Consider the following 18,872-nt stretch of genomic DNA (forward strand, 5'->3'; position numbering starts at 1 on the left):
AGTGATGGCCCTCAGAGGGAATACCAAGATATGTTTCCCTGGATAGAGAATAACATTGATCCAGTCTAACATGTTGGGGAAATTGAGAGCTGTGGAGTCAAGAAGCCAAAATGAATTTCTTTAGACAATCTTAGCATAGAGACAGTTAAAAAATGACAAAAATTTGCTACAAATTAGTTTGTAAGAAATTTTATACAACCCACATATAAGATTGACATGTGTCCCCTTTACATGTAAGAAACATATGTTTAATAGCATGTGAGATTTTAATAGCATTAATAAAAAAACATTGTGCTTCTCACATGTTTAAATGACACATGTTACTCTTATATGTGTGTTGTATGAAATTTCTTACAAATCGATTTGTAGGAAATTTTTGTCCGTTAAAAAATAAATGCAAGAAAGAATCGGTGACAACTTTACATGAGATATGTTACATGAACATCTCTTGTACATCTTTTGTACGTACATTACTTTTTTAAATCAACCATTAGATCTGTAAGACTCACATGTAGATACTTGTAGGTCCTATAAATTCAATGGTTGATTTGAAAAAGTGATGTATAAAAGATACACAAGAGATGTGCGAAAATCATTTCTCTATTTGAAACAATTTTTCATAAAAAAAATAAAAATAAAATAAAAAAATAAGTTCAAGGCGGTCGCTAAGTTTAATTTCCAGATTCCTTTCTCAAAAGTTTATGGGAAAGGAGAGAGAAATTTTCATTTGCCTATATGGGAATTTCAAGAAGGCTAATGTCTCCTGGACAACAGTTGTGCAACTGTCGTGCAGGAGACAAGAGATAAAGGGTAAGTTTCACGTGAGATCTATATGGTAAGACTCACCACGTGGGACCTACTATATCTCTTGAATCCTGCATAACAGATGCACAACTGTTGTGCACGACTCATATCTCTTTCAAAAATTTGAAAAGTCCAGCCTATTTCCTTAATTTCTTGGCTGACACCGATAGTTGAAACTCTCCAAATTAAATGGGCGGGGTTTGATAAATCTCCCTCGTTAATTCCGATTATCTCTTCAAAATTCAAAATGCGAGAGAATTTAAAGTACTAGGTCTGACTTAGTTTAAGCCCATTAAGAAGGATAAATGGGCCCAATGGTTTGTTGGGCTTCTAGTTGTAGGGTCCAAACCATATTGGACCTCAAGGGGGACAAATGGGGGCGTGCCACTTACCATAAATGTTTTATTGCAAAATGATTTTTTTTTTTTTTTTTTTAACGAAATATTTGAATATTTCATTGATCAAAGATCATGAACATAAAACTCTTATATCACAAACTTTAAAGTTCTGTAAAATCATAACTGCATGCTATAAGATTACAATGTCATAGATACAAACAAAATTTTTATAATAAAGTGTTATCTATGATTTTAATCTTTTGCTAACTTATGTACAAAAATAGTTAAAGAGCAAATCTACTCCAAGTAGACTAGATTTAAGACAATGGTAACCAAATATTTTAGAAAATTTTTATTTAAACAGACTGTAAGAGATAACCTTTCACACTTGACTAAGGCTAATTTTCATTCCATAAATCGACCATGAGGGTAAATCTATTGAAAATAAAATTCTTATTCAAAGAAAAAACACAATAAGTAAATAGTAGCAATGGCCATAGAAGATATGAACGGCACAACACAACACGGAATCGCAATTCTAAATAAACTCCAAGTATAGAGGAAGAAAAATTAGAAGAAGAAAAAAAAATTATTTAATTAATATTCTATGTTTGACTAATCTAATAGTTCATCAACTTGCTATTTATTAGTTCGTGCCTCAGACTCTCAAGGAATAGGCTTGTGCAAAGTTGCAAACCATACCCTCGTGTTTCTTTTGCTTCTTATTAATGCAGTACATATTACCAATTTTTTTTTAAAGATATATGGATTTCGAACAATATCATCAAATTCTGCAGAAATTTATGAAATGATCGACAAGTTCTGGTGCATGAAAAATGCATAGATAGCAGTACTCTTCAACTGATCGATCAAGAAAGCTAGCTTTAACAGCAAATCTAGTCTCCTTAATCACATCATGGCAATATTATAAACTAATTTACTGCGCATATAGTTGAGAGTTAAGACGTGGAGTAAGGATAACTTCCAGGGGGGTTGCTTTCAGGTTTGCCAAGCCAGGGCTCTCTGTCATATCCACGTCTTCATTTGATGGCTTAGCAACGTCAAAAGCATGCAACAAGCTAGCCAAAGTCAGATGCACCAGTTGAAGAGCTAGCGAGACTCCTGGACATGATCGCCTTCCGGACCCAAAAGGAATGAGCTCAAAGTTGTGACCTCTCACGTCAATGTCCTTGTGGCTGGTCAGAAATCTCTCCGGCAGAAACTTGAGAGGGTCAGGCCACACGTGCTCATCCCGGTGAATTCTCCAGGCATTCACCATTAAACGCGTTCCAGCAGGAACGTGATATCCAGGTGAGAGGGTGCAGTCTTCCATTGCGGCACGAAGGCTAATGATTGGGGCAGGTGGGTATAGGCGCAATGTTTCCTTGACAATGGCCTGGAGATAGACCAGGTTTTTTATGTCAGAATCGTCCGGATGTCTGTCCTTGCCAACATGAATGTTTAACTCATCTTGGGCCTTTCTCAGCACATGTTGATTGTTGAGTAGTAAAGATAGGGTCCATGTTAGAAGAACCATGGTCGCGTCACTTCCCGCAATGACTAAATTCTGCCAAATTAGGTCTCATAATTAGTATTCCAATATATATATATATATATATATATATATATATATATATATATATATATATCCTCCAATATGTCCCCCACCTCTCCCCCTTCCCCCCCCCCCACCCCCTATTTTTTATTTATTTATTTTTTTTATAAATTTACCCTTCCGTATACAGTACAAATTTGAATGAGGACCCTACAATTAATTGGATGTTCAAATTTACTGAAATTTCAATAATTTAGAGAAAGGGTTGCGGAGTCCACTTGTCCCTGGCAGCCGTGCCCTATAACCCCCTCCTCTAGGTGAACTACCCAAATTTCAGTAAAATTGGTACCCCAATTGAGCGATCCCAATCCTACAAAGTTTACTAAAGCACAAAATAAACCAAGTTTTCTTATATACCGATCATCTTTCATCAGAAGCTGGCCGGGAGAATTACATGAGTGATATATTGGTTTCAAATATATCGATGAAGCCTTTACTGTCAAGTACGTACCTTGTTTACAGAAATAATATATTTTTTTTTCAACATGAGATAGAAAATTAGACCGACCGAGACGCGACCAACAAGGATAGAACTAGGATTTGTTATTGGGAGATGCAAAGCATGAATGAAGTGTCAAGTTTAACTTTGATAGGCCTATTAGAATATAATTAAATTTATTATTTTTTATCCGTTTAAACTTTTATGACATGTAATCTTAACATGATATATATCTCGTAAGCCTAAGTTTTAGGCCGAAATGCATAACTTTAGTGCAACCATGAAACAAAATAATATCCCTAGCTAGTATTTTTAGTAGGCAAATACTTACGAGGCAAGTGGCCTTGTTGATGGTATCTGCGTCAAAACCAGAGATCTCGGCATCTCCTAGGATGGTCAGCATCACATCCATGAAATCCTGCTCTTCCTTTCCCTCCCCACCCAACAATCTATTCTGTTTATGCTCCTCCAGCAACCTTCCAATCATAGAATCCAATTTCTTTGCAGTTCTTTTCATTGCCTTTTTATATCCATTGACATCCAAGAACCCAAGAAACGGCATTGTATCAGACAGCACGAATACCCCAAACAGAAAGGAAACATCCCCCATCACATTCTCAAAGCTCTGCGCCTCACCTTCTTCACAATGATCAGCTCCACCTATATGGTGTTGTTTCCCTGCCACCATCCTCAAAAATACACTGAGCATCAAATCCCCAAACCAATGTTTCATATCAACCAAAACCCCGGTTTCTGCACAACCTTTCCTGACCCACAACTCGAATAATTCTCTAATTGCAGTCTCGACCTGCGAAGAACGTTTTTGCTTGAGCATATCAAGCCGATGGTTTGACAGAAGCTCAATTGTAGTAATCTTGCGCATTTCACGCCAGAAAGGCCCGTAAGGAGCAAACCCAAACATAGCATTCTCGTATCCTAGTAGTCTTGAAGCAACTATGCTTGGTCTGGTCGAGAAAACCTTGTCATGGACGGTAAAACACTCTTTGGCCATTTCCCAACAGCTCAAAACTAGAACTCTATGTGAACCCAGCTTTATAGTAAAAACTGGTCCATATGTATCAGCCATGGCACCAAGTGTCTTGTGGGTTAGTTGTTGGCCACCTAAGAGGTGAAGGTGGCCGATGATAGGCCAAGCACCTCCTGCTTGAGGTATGCTACAGGTCGTTTTCTTATAAGTAGTAGGTTTCTTTTTTTGATAAACCAAAACACGTAAGAGTAGCAGGGCAAGGAGGGTAGATATTATTGCTGCCGGCAATTGGAGGAGTACTGCAGAGTCCATTCAGGCTGATAGAGGTAGTGGAAAAAGCTTGGCCCGGCCACCTAAGAGGACAGGTTTTTGGATTGGCTTACAAGCAAATTTGCTTCCAAAACAGAAGGAAGCTCAATCTTAAGTTGTTTGCCTGAGTTGTACACTAACAAAAGCAAACTCAAAATTGCCTTTAGAAATGCAAACTTTTACAAGAAAAATATAACGAAAAAAGTCTGTAGAAGAGGAGAAAAGTTAGCTAGAGAGAAGAGGCTTTAGGGTGTTTAAAAAGGTAATTGATTATCTCACCTTTGATTTTTTATTTTTTATTTTAAACAAACGTTGAACCAAAAGGCTGGTTGGTAGTTGGTACTACTACTCCAACAAGGTGGGGTACTAGTGGGATAAAGTGTGATTTTTAGCATTATAGATTTGTCCATATATGCCTCTTTATATCTTGTAAGTGTAATGATACAGACTGTATCTTTATTCCACCATCTTAGTCTCGTGATGTGAGAGTATCTATTAGCCATTAGATCAATAATTAATAAAAATAAAAATAAAAAATTGAAGATTGTACTGGCCATTCAGTCCAATAGGAAGATGTGAGATGCATGGGAATGTGTCAATTTATAGTTAATTTGTATATATTATTGCAACCTTTTGAATAATTTCTTCCATATTTAATTTTGAACATAAAAGTGTCTTTTCGTGATTATATGGTATAATATTTTGTTTTATGAAATTCAATTAACCCTTCGTTTCATGGTTCCAGACTTCCAGTCAATATTGTACGTTTTTTATATATTGCCATTTTAAGTGGGTGCTCCAATCTATAACAAACTATTGGATTTCTCTGCTTAACAAATTTTTAAAGTTAGGGTTCTGTCCTTACAAGTAACTAAAGAATTTAAGTTGCATTCCTACAAGTAGACGAGACCTTTACTCGAACGCCTCTCTTTTGTAATTAGCTAAAAGTCAAATTGCCACATAAAAAAGGTATCACAACTCTCAGCCCAAAAATTGTCTTCAAAATGGACAAGAATTAAATCTTGGGCATTTTGAATCTCAGCGAAGACCAAAAAAAAAAGAAAAAAAAGAAAAGAAAAGAAAAGAAAAGAGCAATATAAATGTTGATTGAGCATGGAGGATTACCATCAAACCTCGCCTAAATAGATCGAATACAGTTCAATGAAATCCAGTCATGTTTGGGCTTTGACCCCCATGGAGGGGCATAATGGGTACCAATATGATCGAGCAACTAAATATAGGAAAAAATACAAATTCAATCTATGTAGTTATACGGATTTGCGATAATTAAGTTTCCTCGGGCATAAAAACATTATGGGAGCTTTCGGCCGGTAATATGCAAAAATAACAAATAAGTTTTTATTATCAACTTTCATCCAAAACGTTGATGGATTATGTTGCTGTGTCATGCTAGATCCAATTATATAACAACACGTATCACTTGTAATAAAATTTATATAAATATCAAAACTATAAATAGATGAAAACTTTAAAAAAAATCTGGAAGGAGTAGCCCAACTATCTCTTTTGGCCAAATACAAATGACTGAACTACTTGTGGCCAAATGGGGCCTTGTGCATAAATTTTGGGTTAATTTACGGTATTTACTTGGTTTCTGGCATATTATTATTAAGTAAAAGTTCAAGACACCTTCATTTATGTATGCTCTTCTCTATAATAATCAAAATGTGTTTTGATTTTGAAAATGGTGAGGATTGTTAAAGCATTTTTAAAATTAATATGTATATATATTTATTTTGTGTTTTGAAAATATTTTGTTTTTTTTTTTTAAAAAAATATTAAGTAAAAATAGCTCCACATGAAAAAAGAAAAAAGTGTAATTAGTCGCATTAAAGCCTAACACAACAAGCACTACAGCTATACATTTGGATCTAATACGTTTTCCTTTAGAAATAGTACTCTTAAGGATCGAGTAAGTCCGCAATTATATGAAGTGGAGCTGTGATTAATTAGTGGAGCTAACATAATGACCTACGTGTAAATATCATGCCTCGTGGATCAAGATTTACATGAATGTATTCCTTTCTATGAGAGAGAGAGAGAGAGTCGTATTGCTTAATCAACCTGCAATTTACATTTATTTATTTATTTTTTTAAAATAGCTTAAAATTATATATATTTTCACGTGGAATTTAAGAAGCGTGGATTCTTTGCATTGCGATAAACTTCCAAACCTTTCTTGGATTTATAGCAAATGTCACATCTCCTTTATTTCTCAAAGTCGACTTTTCTTGGTCAGAGTAGAAAGTGGATATGTGCACGGAAATTCCTCACTGCTTTCATTCTGAGGGTAGCACCGTAGTCATATAATTATAGTTATATAAAATATAAAATATGATTATAATTATAATTGACTTGACATTCTGAGGTTAGCACCGTAGCACTAGCTATCCTCCCATATCCCCGGCCTGGTCTAAGTTTTGTTCACACGAAAAATAATTTGGTAGAATATTTTTTGTTTTTGGAGACTGACGAACCATGTGTTCTGACATTTGAATTGGTATGGTGCACCTACTTTGAAATATTGTAGGCACGGTTAAATCATCTAAGGAAGAACAGTAACTAAAACAGTTCAAGTAAACTTACTTTGCAAGTGAAATTAGTTCATCTTCATAAGGGGATTCATTTCGTTTTTTTTTTTTTTTTTTTTTTTTTTTTTTAAAAGAAAAAAAAATTGTAGGATCTGAATATTTTGAAATTTGGTGGAAAGTATTTGCCGATGATGTAGTAATAGGGCATAGAGGAATTGCTCTAGCTTGTTTATTGGGGCAAGTCAAGTAAGCTTTCACATTAATTTTTTATTTTCTTCTCTTAATTTTTTACTTTATTTTAATGTATAGGAAAGTTTAGATGCTATGGGTATTTGAGGCGGTTTGCACGAGGCAATTGGCATCCAACCCTTAATAATATATATGGAATAAGATCAACCAATCATTTTGAATGATATAAATTATATTTATATCATCCAAAATGATATAAATATAATTTTTTTATTACATTTATGTCATTTCAAATGGACACCAAAAGAACACTAGAATGAATTATAGCATTCCTTTTAATGGTTTAGGTTAGATTTTAAAGGTGCTATATCATATCTTTTAAAAAAATTTAGATAACGTGACAATATTGTAGCTAAAATATACATTATTAGATACTATGAAATCTAATCTGAACCATCAAATCATACCGGAAATCATTCTTTGTAACATATTCAAATTCCCTTTTCTTTTTCTTTTTTTTTCTTTTTTTTTGGGGGTATTGAGAAGAGGGTGAGATAGGGGTGGGGGAGCTAGAACTCAAAAATGGGGACCATTCCCTTGCATTTATCTTTCATTGAAAGTGGTAGGCAAACTAGAAGTGCAGGAAAGTCATTGAGGAGTTGCAAAATAAACTTCAATTGAATAATTTTATAGGAGATTTTAAGTTTGATTCAAGGTGTAAGTGATCATTTTTACAAATTGGTATGATCCTACTTTTCTCATATTGTGAGGGCAGATAGGTAGAACATGTGACTGCATGTGTTGACAAAACAAACATCCAAGACACTTCAGCTGTAAATAAAACGAACTTCAGCACACTCTCTTTGAAGATTCCAAGCTTTTCAAAAGAGGTGAATATTTTGAACGAAAGTAGACATATAGTAAGGACTTGTTTAATATTATTCTTGCATACCACATAAGCTTTCAAAATATTTTTATACTACAATAAGTTTATTGCAAATCAGTATAATCGGACTAATTTTACATTTTTTTTCTAATTGTAAAATAAAAATAAATATTAAAAACATTCATAGATGTTAACCAATATCATCATTCATAGATCGAATCTGTTACTAGCATCTATAAATCCAATACAAAAAATTTCAATATCAAAGAAGCATACATAACTAAGGGTATAAGAATACGTACTTACATACTTGGTGAAGGGTCCTCCCCGGCCTCCTTATATATGCCTTTTGTTCCCACCTTTCTTTAGTAGGGCTTTGGAGATATCCGAATATTGGCCAAACCTAGCGTGAAAACACTGTTATCAAACCTAGCAAGAAGGAGAATTGGATGTGGCACGTCCTATATATTGAGGTATAGCCGTATAAGAGTATCTTGATCCTAAACTAGGGTAGGTCCCTGGGCCAAGCCGACAAACTTCTTTTGAGCTCGCTAGCTCTGTTGTCCTTGATAGGTCGGCACACTCTTCAGCAAACGGACCTTTTGACAATGGAGGGTATGCCTGTGGCTAGGTGTAGTCGCCCAAATTTCCTATGTCGACTTAGCTATGGGTTGGTTCAAGAAATATCCAACTAGTATAGCAAATTCTCAAGAGGTGAGCCTTAAGAGCCAGTGGGGTTAGGTGCACCAATATTAACGGCCACTATTAAGCCGCGCACAATGCATTTGATTCAAAGCACAATACAATTAAACATATGTTTACAGTTTATACAGCGAAGGAATTGTATCCTTTGGGTGGAACAATAAATTATATGCTTAAAGACACCTGTGCCAATGCCAATGGCTAGATGGATTCTTCATTCTTGCATTTCCACGAAGAACATGCACACGTATTTCTTCGCATATATTTCCACTCCGAAGGAGAAATTCAAACACACATTGGTCTGTTGGTTTCACATTGCTCTTTGCAAAATAAGACCACCCAGAACCAATGGCTATTCGCCCATCATTTTTGAAAATGATTTTCACCGGCCAGGACTTCCCATTCTGATCACGAAGTACCATCTCTGGTTTAAGGACAATCTTGAATGCTTGCACCACCGATCTATGAATATACTGTAACAAAAAACAATATCATGACTCATCGAAAATCTATTTTATCTATATATTAAAACCCCCATGTCCCCAATTGATGTTGGAACAACAATACATATATATATATATATATACACACATAAGTAATGCTACATATATATACCACAAAAAAACTCACCACGGTGATTAGTGTACAAGCAGAAATGCGCAGCACAAAATGTGGAGTCTTTGATGCTACCAATCGAGCTACCACGTCTGGGGTCTTGTTTTCTTCAAGATTTGTTTGGAAAGTTTTTTGCGGTTTATGCCGAGAAGCTTTAGATGAATCTGGAAGTATATAACTTTCTAAATATATGAAAATTAATGTTATACAAAACAAAAATGGAAGAAGGGCAGTTAGCTGAGAATAATAAATATTGAATATGTAAAACTCACCGCCTGCCTCATATTTCTCAAGGCCTATTTCGGAATGCCTTCGCTTGCTACAATCCTGCTCTCCTTCAGAATTTTCCAATTTCACATCTGGAGTACCAGTATTACAAATGGCAAAAGTCTCTTCCTTCCTGCATCCTCTTACACTGAATATCTTGATTTCAAATGAAGAACTTCTATCGTATTTAAAGATTAGGAAGTCCCCACAATTCAGATGATGATCACTTTTAAAGCAAGGCCAGCCCTCCGTCAACCACAAGCGCCCACCAGTTTCTTCTAGCCAGACACGCCAAGAATTCCTAGCATTATCAATGAGATATACCTTTTCTGGTATAGCTCCATTGAAGTGCCTGATAAAATCTGGTGGTATGGACTGCAGTATAAAATAGATTGAATTTTCATCAGATATTAAGCAGTCTATCCACTTTCAAATACACTGCATATAATACTCATTCCTTTCCGGTATGTGTTAACTTCTCTAATTTAGATCTGCCTAAAACTTATCCACATTTTTCCTTTGAATAGAGATGGTTTTCGGATAAAAATAGCCTATACAAGAAGACTAATGACCTCTTTAGCTTCTAGAAGTACCTATAAATGTCCAAATGGAATCTATGGTTAATGGTTTAATCAACGCTGAAAAAAAAAAAAAAAAAAAAAACCCAAGAAATACTCCCTTTTCGTTCAATGGTTTAATCAACGCTAGATGTGGAGAACTAGAAATTCGAGACGTTCAACACTCATCATTTGGTGCTTTAGATGTACGTTGTGAGAGAGAGTTACTGCATTTAAAATCTTCAAATTAAGAATGTGAGATTGATCATGTAGTTAAATGAAATAAAAACACACACAGTCCACTCATCATATATTGTCCTTTGAACGGATGGAATCTTATTAACCAGGAACAGTTCACATATACAAGTCAAGCTTGAAATAATATTTTCAAAGAAACAACGAAAAAGACAATTTATGCATCTACGAACCCAAAAAAATAACAAGTCTTTCACCCTTTGATCCAAAACAAACACAAACTCCTGAACAACAAAGCCTCTTACACCCATGACCCACCAAATATTAGAAAACACTGAGCTCATGGAAACGCTAGAGAGAGAGAGAGAGAGTACTAGTCGGTGAGAGCTGGTAGAGGGGAGGAAAATCTTGAAGAACTCAGGGCTGTCATCGGAGAAAGATGCCTGTCCCTGTTTGTGTCCGCGAGTCCTCGCCATTTGTTTCTGTCTCTGTGTGTGTTGGTTTCTTATGTGTATACGAAATAATTTTGCGATGATTTGTGTTCTCTCTGTTGTAGGGTTGAGTTGTGTTCTCTCTGCTGCATTTTATATACAGACAAGAGGCTTGTGTTGAGATGTCCCAAAAGATTAAAAAAATAAAAATAAACCCATGTAAATGATATTTTTCAAATAAAGAGAATAGGTTAAAACCATGCTTGCCTCTTGATTTTGCTGGTCAAATTCGTGATCTGAGACATGGAGAAAATCTTTGACTGTACGTACGTCCTCTTCACCTCCCATGTTTCTTTTGTGTTCATCACATGTGCCTGCAGTGCCACAGCAGGGACATGCAGAATCACGCTTCTTTTGTGTTTGATTGTACAATATTTTATTGTGGTTCACACCACAATGTGATTTTCAATACCAGTGCCACGGCAGGGACAGGACCATCCTTTCTATCTAATCCCGTGTAGAAATAACATATCTCGGACCGAGAATAGGACTTGGGAAAAATTCTGTATCGGGATCTGAGACATGGAGAAAATCTTTGACTGTACGTACGTCCGTCCTCCCTCTTCCCCTCCCATGTTTCTTTTGTGTTCATCACATGTGCCAGTGCCATTGCCACAGCAGGGACATGCAGAATCGCGCTTCTTTTGTGTTTGATTTTTTGTGATTATTACATTGACACGAGAGTGTGGCCGGTGATGCAACTGGGGATTTGAATGTTTCGAGTCCTTTTTTCTTGAGTTTTGATGCTTCATATCATATATATAATTCAATTTACGTTTTGTGAGTTTTGGTTAACTACCGACCAGTTATTCAATTCTTTTTGTGCGTTGAAAAAGCCTTCTTCTCTTTTGCCTTTCTGCAACGTCTTTCTCTGTGTTTTAAAGTACTTCTCGATCAGGACCCAGAGTCAAAGAAACTACTACTTCCCAATATATACGAATAACTGGCATTAATCTTGTATGCATGCAACTTCTGCACTTAATTATATGCAAAACATCACGTTCACTTGTCATGGCTCATGTGGGATCGATGTGCCTATCCATCATCCATATTTGATATTAGTATAAAATACCTGGGCTGAATTGATTTGTTGCTTACCGTCTCACCTGTTAGCTCTTTTTTTCTTTTCTTTTCTTTTTCTTTTTAACACAATATAATCATAGTATAATTAAAGGAGTTAATCCCTCTGTCTATATATATTTAGTCAAAAAAAAACTTAACGGAATACCACGTCAAAACCTCTTGAAATCTGATAATTGTCTTATTCACCACATTACTCTACTTCATTAAAAATAAATAAAAAAAAAAAGAAAAAAAGCAAGAGAAATTACCACTGCTTAGTGCTTACCATCTGTGAGGAGCGAACCCACCCCAAAAGTGTGGTGGGTCGTGAGGGTGATTTAACCTTAAACATAAAACCATGTAAACCAGTTTTGGATTTAACCCTTAATATAAAATTGTAGAGAAAAAATTCACAAAAATACACGTAAAACTTTAATCTATTATTTGATTAAAAATTGTTACAAATTTATGGCATACATCAGATGAATAATCTTTTGACTATCTTGGACACGTGCATATGACCCATGAAACAATGGGCTTGGTCCATTTTCGTGGACTGTTAAACCCTAACGGGTCGAGCCATTTCCCAATTCCAGACCCTAAACCCTAACTACCCAACCATGCGCCACCTCTTAACCCCACTCCTCCGCAGCCGCCGTGGCCGCCGCCTGCTCTTCCGGTGGGCCCATTTCAAGGTCCCGACCGCGCCGGCACCGCCGAAGCCTCCGAGACCGCCGCGGAAGCCGCAGAGCTTCACGTTCCAGGACTCGACCTGGGAGGACCCGTACAGCTGGATGTCGAGCCTGGGCGACAAGGTGGCCATGCGGCACATGGACGTGTACATGGAGCAGGAGGAGAAGTACACAGAGGCCGTCATGTCCGACACCGAGCGCCTCCAGTCCAAGCTCCAGTCCGAGATGGCCTCTCGCCTCGCCTTCGACCTCTCCACGCCTCCCCTCCGCTGGGGCCCTTGGTAGGTCTTCTTTATTTTGTCTCCAATATGCATGCGTAAATGCGAGTGAGGGAGTGGTTGGTTATTTTTGTTAGCATTACTATTTCTTGTTTCAGAGTCTGAATGATGTCATTCAAGGTGGATCCTCGGTCGCCGCGCAGGTTGTACTATCGGCGGGTGGAAGAAGGAAAACAGTATCCAGTGCTGTGTCGGAGATTGGCGAGCTTGAATGAAGAGTTCATTTCTCACAAATCTCCTTCTGCTGGATTTGATTTTACCTCTGGCAAGAGAATTGAGCAGAAGCTGCTTGATTATAATCAGGAAGCTGAGAGATTTGGAGGTTCTTTTATATATATATAAATCATTTTTTCAATGTTATAATAACTGTTAAATGGTTAAATTCATTATTTCCATCAGCTTAAATTTTTAAACCAAGTGGTAATTTATCAGTGTTTAGAGCTTCTAATCTTGAGTTCGAATGTCTAACTTAAAAAATTGAATTAAAAGATGAAATAATTTAGCCTGATTTCGAATATTGGAAAGAACAAAGCAAAAAATAGGAAAGGTAAATAACTTGGAATGCTTGAGAAAGCAAGTAGTTTTTTAAGCACAAAGTTTATTATTGTTTATCTCACTTACTTGCAGGTTATGCTTATGAGGAATTATCAGAAGTGTCTCCCGATCATAAGTTTCTTGCATATACCATGTATGATAAGGATAATGACTACTTCAGGTTGTCCGTAAGGAACTTAAATTCTGGTGCTTTATGTAGTAAACCTCAATCAGAACGTGTCTCTAATTTGGCATGGGCTAAGGATGGACAGGCATTGCTCTATGTTGTCACAGATAAAAATAAGAGGCCATACCGGTGGGTGACTGTTAGATTTTGTAATGGTTCACTTTATGTCGATTTCCTATTTGTCTTTTCAGTTGTGCATTGAATTTAACATAAGGGAGTTTGACATTCTTATTATTCGAATCAGGATATACTGCAGCATGATTGGATCGACTGATGAAGATGTGTTGCTTATGGAAGAATCAGATGATAATGTTCATATTAACATAAGACATACAAAGGATTTTCGATTTGTGACTGTAAACACATTCTCTACTACATCTTCAAAGGTATCGCTATGCAAAACAGTTTGTTGTGAAGTAAGGATCTTTTGACATTAATTTATGTTGAAGTGATATAATGGTCTTGACCATTTTTTAGGTATTTCTGATAAATGCAGCTGATCCATTGTCTGGCATGACATTAGTTTGGGATTGTGAAGGTATAGCCCACTGCATAGTTGAGCATCACCGAGGATACCTTTATTTATTTACAGATGCTGCCAAAGAGGGCCAATCAGTTGATTATCATTATCTTCTTCGTAGTCCTGTTGATGCTTCTTCCATTCCAAGAATATGGGAGGTTGGTGGGTCAACTATGTCTTTTAATGCTCTAATAATCCTCCCTTATTTCTTGTGAAGATTATTGGATGGCTGTAATACATTGAGTCTCTTTTGTGTCTTCAGCAAGATACTTTTGCTGCTTGAGATATGTTTGTGGTTTGTTGCATTTCTCGTTTGCTTGCTTTTAATTCTTTAAATGAATGCTTTTATTAGTGATTTTCCATATTTAATGATCATTAGCGTGCAGTTACTCTGTGCTTATGTCTGCATGGTTTGTCTTTATCTTTCTTGTTTGTTACTCACAGTTAATATACACCTTGAATAATGTCCTGTCTTGTTTAGATGGATACCTGATGACAAAAAAATTCAATATATAAAAAAGTAACTACTGTCTTCTTTACTGCAGAGTGTATTTCTTGATGACAGAGATTTGATCATTGAGGATGTTGATTTCAGCGATACACACTTGGTCCTTATTACAAAGGAAAGTCAAAAGTTCAGAATTTGTTCAGTTACTCTCCCTTTGCCTGTTGGGAAGGTAGGCTCATAAAAACAACTATCTGGGGTTTGTGCACATCATGCATTGACAGCAACAGTTTCTCCATAAGCATGATGGTCTCATGCTCTTGACAACTCTCACTCATCTTTTTCAATCTTGTGGCAGGGAGCAGTTCATCTGAAAGATCTAAATCCATATTTCCTCTCTCTTCCGAAACATGTTTCTCAAATTTCATCTGGACCTAATTATGACTACTATTCATCATCCATGCGCTTTACAATCTCATCGCCTGTGGTATGTTAGTAAATATTGTCTTCTTACTTCTGACAATGGTTTGAGGAAGCCACTTTATTAATTATTTTGATATCAATTCTAGTTTGTGTTAATGGCCCACAATTTATTAATGAATCCTGATCAAACCTTTGTTGGAATGTGTGAGTGGAAAATGTTGTTCAGGTTCAATTTATTTGTCATAGTTGTTACTAGGAGACTAATGTGTGTTTAACTATTTTTATGTGTCTGTGTGTCTTTGTTTGTGAATATCAAAGTTACGACTAATTCAAAACACCAAGTTAATACCAAGTGCTATTAGAATCTTAAATGTTATTATGAGAGTGATGTGCTTTGAGTGTAGTATTTTGTTCGCTAGTGCATGGAAGAAAGTTTACAACATAGTACTGAAATATTAGCGACCATCTAATATTTTTTTGGATTACTTCCAATAATGTCTTTGAGCCTTTGGATTTTCAAATCAAATCGGTTAGCACATAGTGCCCGGTAAACTTCACATCTATTTACCAGCCAAACTATTTTAGCCTCGAGACTACAGTCTACACCTCTGGCTTTCAAGGTAAGCCATGCAGATCAATTCTTTCTTGTATCACTGAGTAGGGATTTTGATTTTAATTTCGAGTTTTCAGTAGCTGAGGCTTTGAGCATAGATTCATTGGGCATAGCATACATGCTTCCGCCCTATGGATTGCTGAATTTATACCATTTGGTAACTCACATGGTAGCTTATTGTTCTTCATTTGAAAGGTCACGATTAGGTATCTTTTCTTTTAACGTTGTTATCAGGCAGTATGTATCTCCCAGCCAATCAACCCCATGCTCTTGAATTTTTCTCAGATGCCCGATGCTGTGGTCGATTATGACCTCTCAAATGGCAAGTGGAATATCATTCAACAGCAAAATATTCTTCATGAAAGAACACGAATATTGTATGGAACAATCACTTCTGCAAGCATTGCTGAAAACAACTCAAATACCAAAAATTTCAATTCCATGAATGAAGTCAATGTTGAAGATGACAACATGTGGAATGACCTCTCCGAGTTTTATGCTTGTGAACACTATGATGTCTCTTCTTATGATGGGGTTGTGGTTCCTTTAACTATTGTTTACTCACACAAAAACAAGAAAGAGAATCAGAACCCTGGATTACTTCATGGGCATGGAGCTTACAGTGAATTACTTGACAAACGATGGCGTAGTGAGTTGAAAAGCCTTCTTGATCGTGGCTGGGTTGTTGCTTATGCTGATGTTAGGTTTGTTTCATATTATTTACTGACATCCTGTTTAGCTGGAACTTTTATTCTTACACTGAATGTAGGTATTCTGTGAACTGAGCTGCATTTTATTCCTGTGGCTATGTTATCTCTTCTCAAAATCCCTTGTGGAATTTTTATTATTTGCTTCAGATGCACGGGAAATAATTGACTGTGCCGAATTTAACTGTGATGGTCTGGATGATCTGTTACAGGGGTGGAGGTGGTGGGGGTAAAAAGTGGCATCATGAAGGCAGACGTACAAAAAAGCATAATTCCATAAAAGATTATCTCTCCTGTGCCAAATTTCTTATTGAGAAAAGGATTGTGCAAGAAAACAAGCTTGCTGGTTGGGGGTTTAGTGCTGGAGGGCTTTTGGTTGCTTCCGCCATCAATTGTTTCCCAGATTTATTTCGTGCTGCAATTTTGAAGGTATGCATGAGTAATGAGTCTATCTGCACGCTTTTGAGTCTCTCATTGTTCTTGTTGCATAGCTTTTTGTCTGAATCTTTGATCAGATGGAATCCACTGTTCTTAGTAGAAAAGTCTTGTGTAAGAAATGCTTGTTATGTTCTCACTAAAGAAAGCCAATGGCATGGAAGTTGAGCACTTGCATGTTCACAGCTGTAAGGAGGCAATGTGAATTTTTATTTTGGTTATATATATATTGAGTATATAAAACTTATAGTAGAACTGGATGCAGATGTACATTCTTCTTTGTATGTCACTCCATCTTCTGTATCTGTTTCAGGTTCCATTTCTGGATCCAACCAACACTCTTCTCTATCCCATTTTACCACTTACAGCTGTTGACTATGAAGAGTTTGGGTACCCTGGAGATGTTGATGATTTTCATGCCATACAGAAATTTTCTCCTTACGATAATATTCAGAAGGATGCTCTTTATCCAGCTGTGTTGGTTACCTCATCTTTCAATACACGGTAAGATTTTAAACTGTTTTGAGGTTTTTCTATGCCATGTTTATTAACTTGTGGAAGTGAATTAAGACCAGAACCACTGTTAAATGAGAAATTTGTGACAGTTGTTGGATGAGGAAAATTTGATGGTTAACAATGGAAGTTGGCTACTTTAACTTGGAGATTCAGTAGTTGTTCCCAAATAATGGCCTGCTGAGGCCTCCTGGACAGATAATTGATATACTAGTTCCATCAAAATAAATAAATTAAGAAAGATAGAAATTTAGAAAACGGATCTACTTGCATATATCTGTAATCAGCCAAATATGCTGTTTAAGGCCTTGTAGAAGTGCTGATTTTTATTTCTTTTGCCTTTTTATGAGCCAATCTACTGAACAGATATAGTGGAGCACTCACTTTATTTTTTGACATGTTTCAGATTCGGAGTGTGGGAAGCTGCAAAATGGGTTGCACGAGTCCGTGAACTTGCTATTTATGATCCAAAACGTCCAATACTACTTAATTTAACAACAGATATAGTGGAGGAAAACAGGTACCTACAGTGCAAGGAATCAGCATTGGAGACTGCATTTCTTATAAAGATAATGGAATCCTAGTTGTGCTTCCACCAAATCTATGACCTCGGCAAGACAGAATTGCTACCAATGGAGAGGCATCTTTTCAGGGATCAAATTTTAAAATCCACACAATCCCTCAGTTTCAAACCAGGATCCAATCTGGACCTACGAGTATGGATTCTTTATTTAATAATCAAAGTCTTATTTGGTTGCTGTGGAGTGTGGACCATATAAAGCCTAGTCTTTTTGGGTGTGGATGGTCTGGCCTAACTTGGTGGCTCATTTTGCTGAAGTAGCCAACTGCATCAAGACAAGAAGGGCTTTCGTAGTAGGTGCATGAAGAAGACCTTCGATTGAGGTTATTTTTCCCTTTTTTTTTTTTTTTAAAAAAAAAAAATGGTTATTTTTAGTTGAGATCACTAAGTTTGTATATGTACACTTTCATGTAACTTATTGGGATAGAGATCCCTAACAATTTTGTTACCCAGATTGCTAGTTATTCGAACAGTAAATGTGAGAAAAAAAAAGCTTTTATGGTTTTGAGACTTATCTGATCGAACAATTCTTGGACAACTTGCCCTCCTGCTCAAATAGATGAGTTCCCCATAAGATCTCTCACATTTGCTACCCGGATTTCTAGCAGATCCCCTTGTTATATATGAAATACAAAACTTTCTTGAAGTTGAAGGTGACGTTATCTTTTAATGTTATGGTACGGGCTTATTAAATTACAGAAGTTAGTTGATCTGTTAATTTATATTTCTATTATAGTATGTATTTTCTGATGATGCTGACGATTATAGACAGGCAAAATCTTCGAAATCCAATAGTTTAGTAGCCAACTACGTCTTCTATCCATTAGTTTAGCAGCCAACTACATCTTCTATCGGATTAAGATTTGTCAACGGATCACTGTCACCAACTACCATATGAAATCCACTTCAGAAGACAACTTCCTTACTAGGCCTCTA

General features: G+C 36.4%; 3 protein-coding genes across 4 annotated transcripts; 1 reads left to right on the forward strand and 2 right to left on the reverse strand.

Moving 5' to 3' along the window:
- Window positions 1-1,926: 1,926 nt before the first annotated feature.
- Window positions 1,927-4,730, reverse strand: LOC133864070 (cytochrome P450 CYP82D47-like). Its single transcript, XM_062300268.1, has 2 exons — window positions 3,528-4,730; window positions 1,927-2,709 (listed from the first exon to the last, which is right to left on the reverse strand). The coding sequence occupies exons 1-2, from the start codon at window positions 4,494-4,496 to the stop codon at window positions 2,080-2,082; spliced, it is 1,599 nt and encodes a 532-aa protein (XP_062156252.1). The 5' UTR covers window positions 4,497-4,730; the 3' UTR covers window positions 1,927-2,079.
- Window positions 4,731-8,995: 4,265 nt separating this feature from the next.
- Window positions 8,996-10,932, reverse strand: LOC133862591 (putative B3 domain-containing protein At5g66980). Its single transcript, XM_062298430.1, has 4 exons — window positions 10,831-10,932; window positions 9,710-10,079; window positions 9,453-9,601; window positions 8,996-9,295 (listed from the first exon to the last, which is right to left on the reverse strand). Exons 1-4 carry the CDS (start codon window positions 10,930-10,932, stop codon window positions 8,996-8,998), a joined length of 921 nt encoding a protein of 306 aa, XP_062154414.1.
- A 1,647-nt stretch (window positions 10,933-12,579) lies between these two features.
- LOC133862386 (uncharacterized) lies at window positions 12,580-18,605 on the forward strand. Of its 2 annotated transcripts, none has more exons than XM_062298176.1 (11): window positions 12,580-12,982; window positions 13,123-13,301; window positions 13,607-13,829; window positions 13,945-14,086; window positions 14,178-14,378; window positions 14,766-14,897; window positions 15,024-15,152; window positions 15,987-16,405; window positions 16,621-16,837; window positions 17,157-17,347; window positions 17,763-18,605. In XM_062298176.1, exons 1-11 carry the CDS (start codon window positions 12,630-12,632, stop codon window positions 17,938-17,940), a joined length of 2,364 nt encoding a protein of 787 aa, XP_062154160.1. In that variant the 5' UTR covers window positions 12,580-12,629; the 3' UTR covers window positions 17,941-18,605. The 2 variants fall into 2 exon arrangements, with proteins under 2 accessions (XP_062154160.1, XP_062154161.1); XM_062298177.1 differs by having other exon boundaries at window positions 12,856-12,982; window positions 13,078-13,301; window positions 17,763-18,604.
- The last annotated feature ends 267 nt before the right edge of the window (window positions 18,606-18,872 follow it).

Source organism: Alnus glutinosa, chromosome 3 (assembly GCF_958979055.1).
Source record: "Alnus glutinosa chromosome 3, dhAlnGlut1.1, whole genome shotgun sequence".
In the NCBI taxonomy this organism is placed as follows: Eukaryota; Viridiplantae; Streptophyta; class Magnoliopsida; order Fagales; family Betulaceae; genus Alnus; species Alnus glutinosa.

Bases quoted from the DNA above. Each gene is read 5' to 3' on its own strand.
- LOC133862591 (XM_062298430.1), bottom strand. From the start codon at position 10,932: ATGGCGAGGACTCGCGGACACAAACAGGGACAGGCATCTTTCTCCGAT. The intron at 10,080-10,830 runs GTACTCTCTCTC...TTTATACTGCAG, and splicing joins CTACCAGCTCTCACCGACTA to TCCATACCACCAGATTTTAT. The intron at 9,602-9,709 runs GTGAGTTTTACA...ATATACTTCCAG, and splicing joins TGAGAAATATGAGGCAGGCG to ATTCATCTAAAGCTTCTCGG.
- LOC133864070 (XM_062300268.1), bottom strand. From the start codon at position 4,496: ATGGACTCTGCAGTACTCCTCCAATTGCCGGCAGCAATAATATCTACC. The intron at 2,710-3,527 runs GTAAGTATTTGC...CTAATTTGGCAG, and splicing joins TCAACAAGGCCACTTGCCTC to AATTTAGTCATTGCGGGAAG.
- LOC133862386 (XM_062298176.1), top strand. From the start codon at position 12,630: ATGCGCCACCTCTTAACCCCACTCCTCCGCAGCCGCCGTGGCCGCCGC. The intron at 14,087-14,177 runs GTATCGCTATGC...ACCATTTTTTAG, and splicing joins TCTCTACTACATCTTCAAAG to GTATTTCTGATAAATGCAGC. The intron at 16,838-17,156 runs GTATGCATGAGT...TATCTGTTTCAG, and splicing joins TTCGTGCTGCAATTTTGAAG to GTTCCATTTCTGGATCCAAC.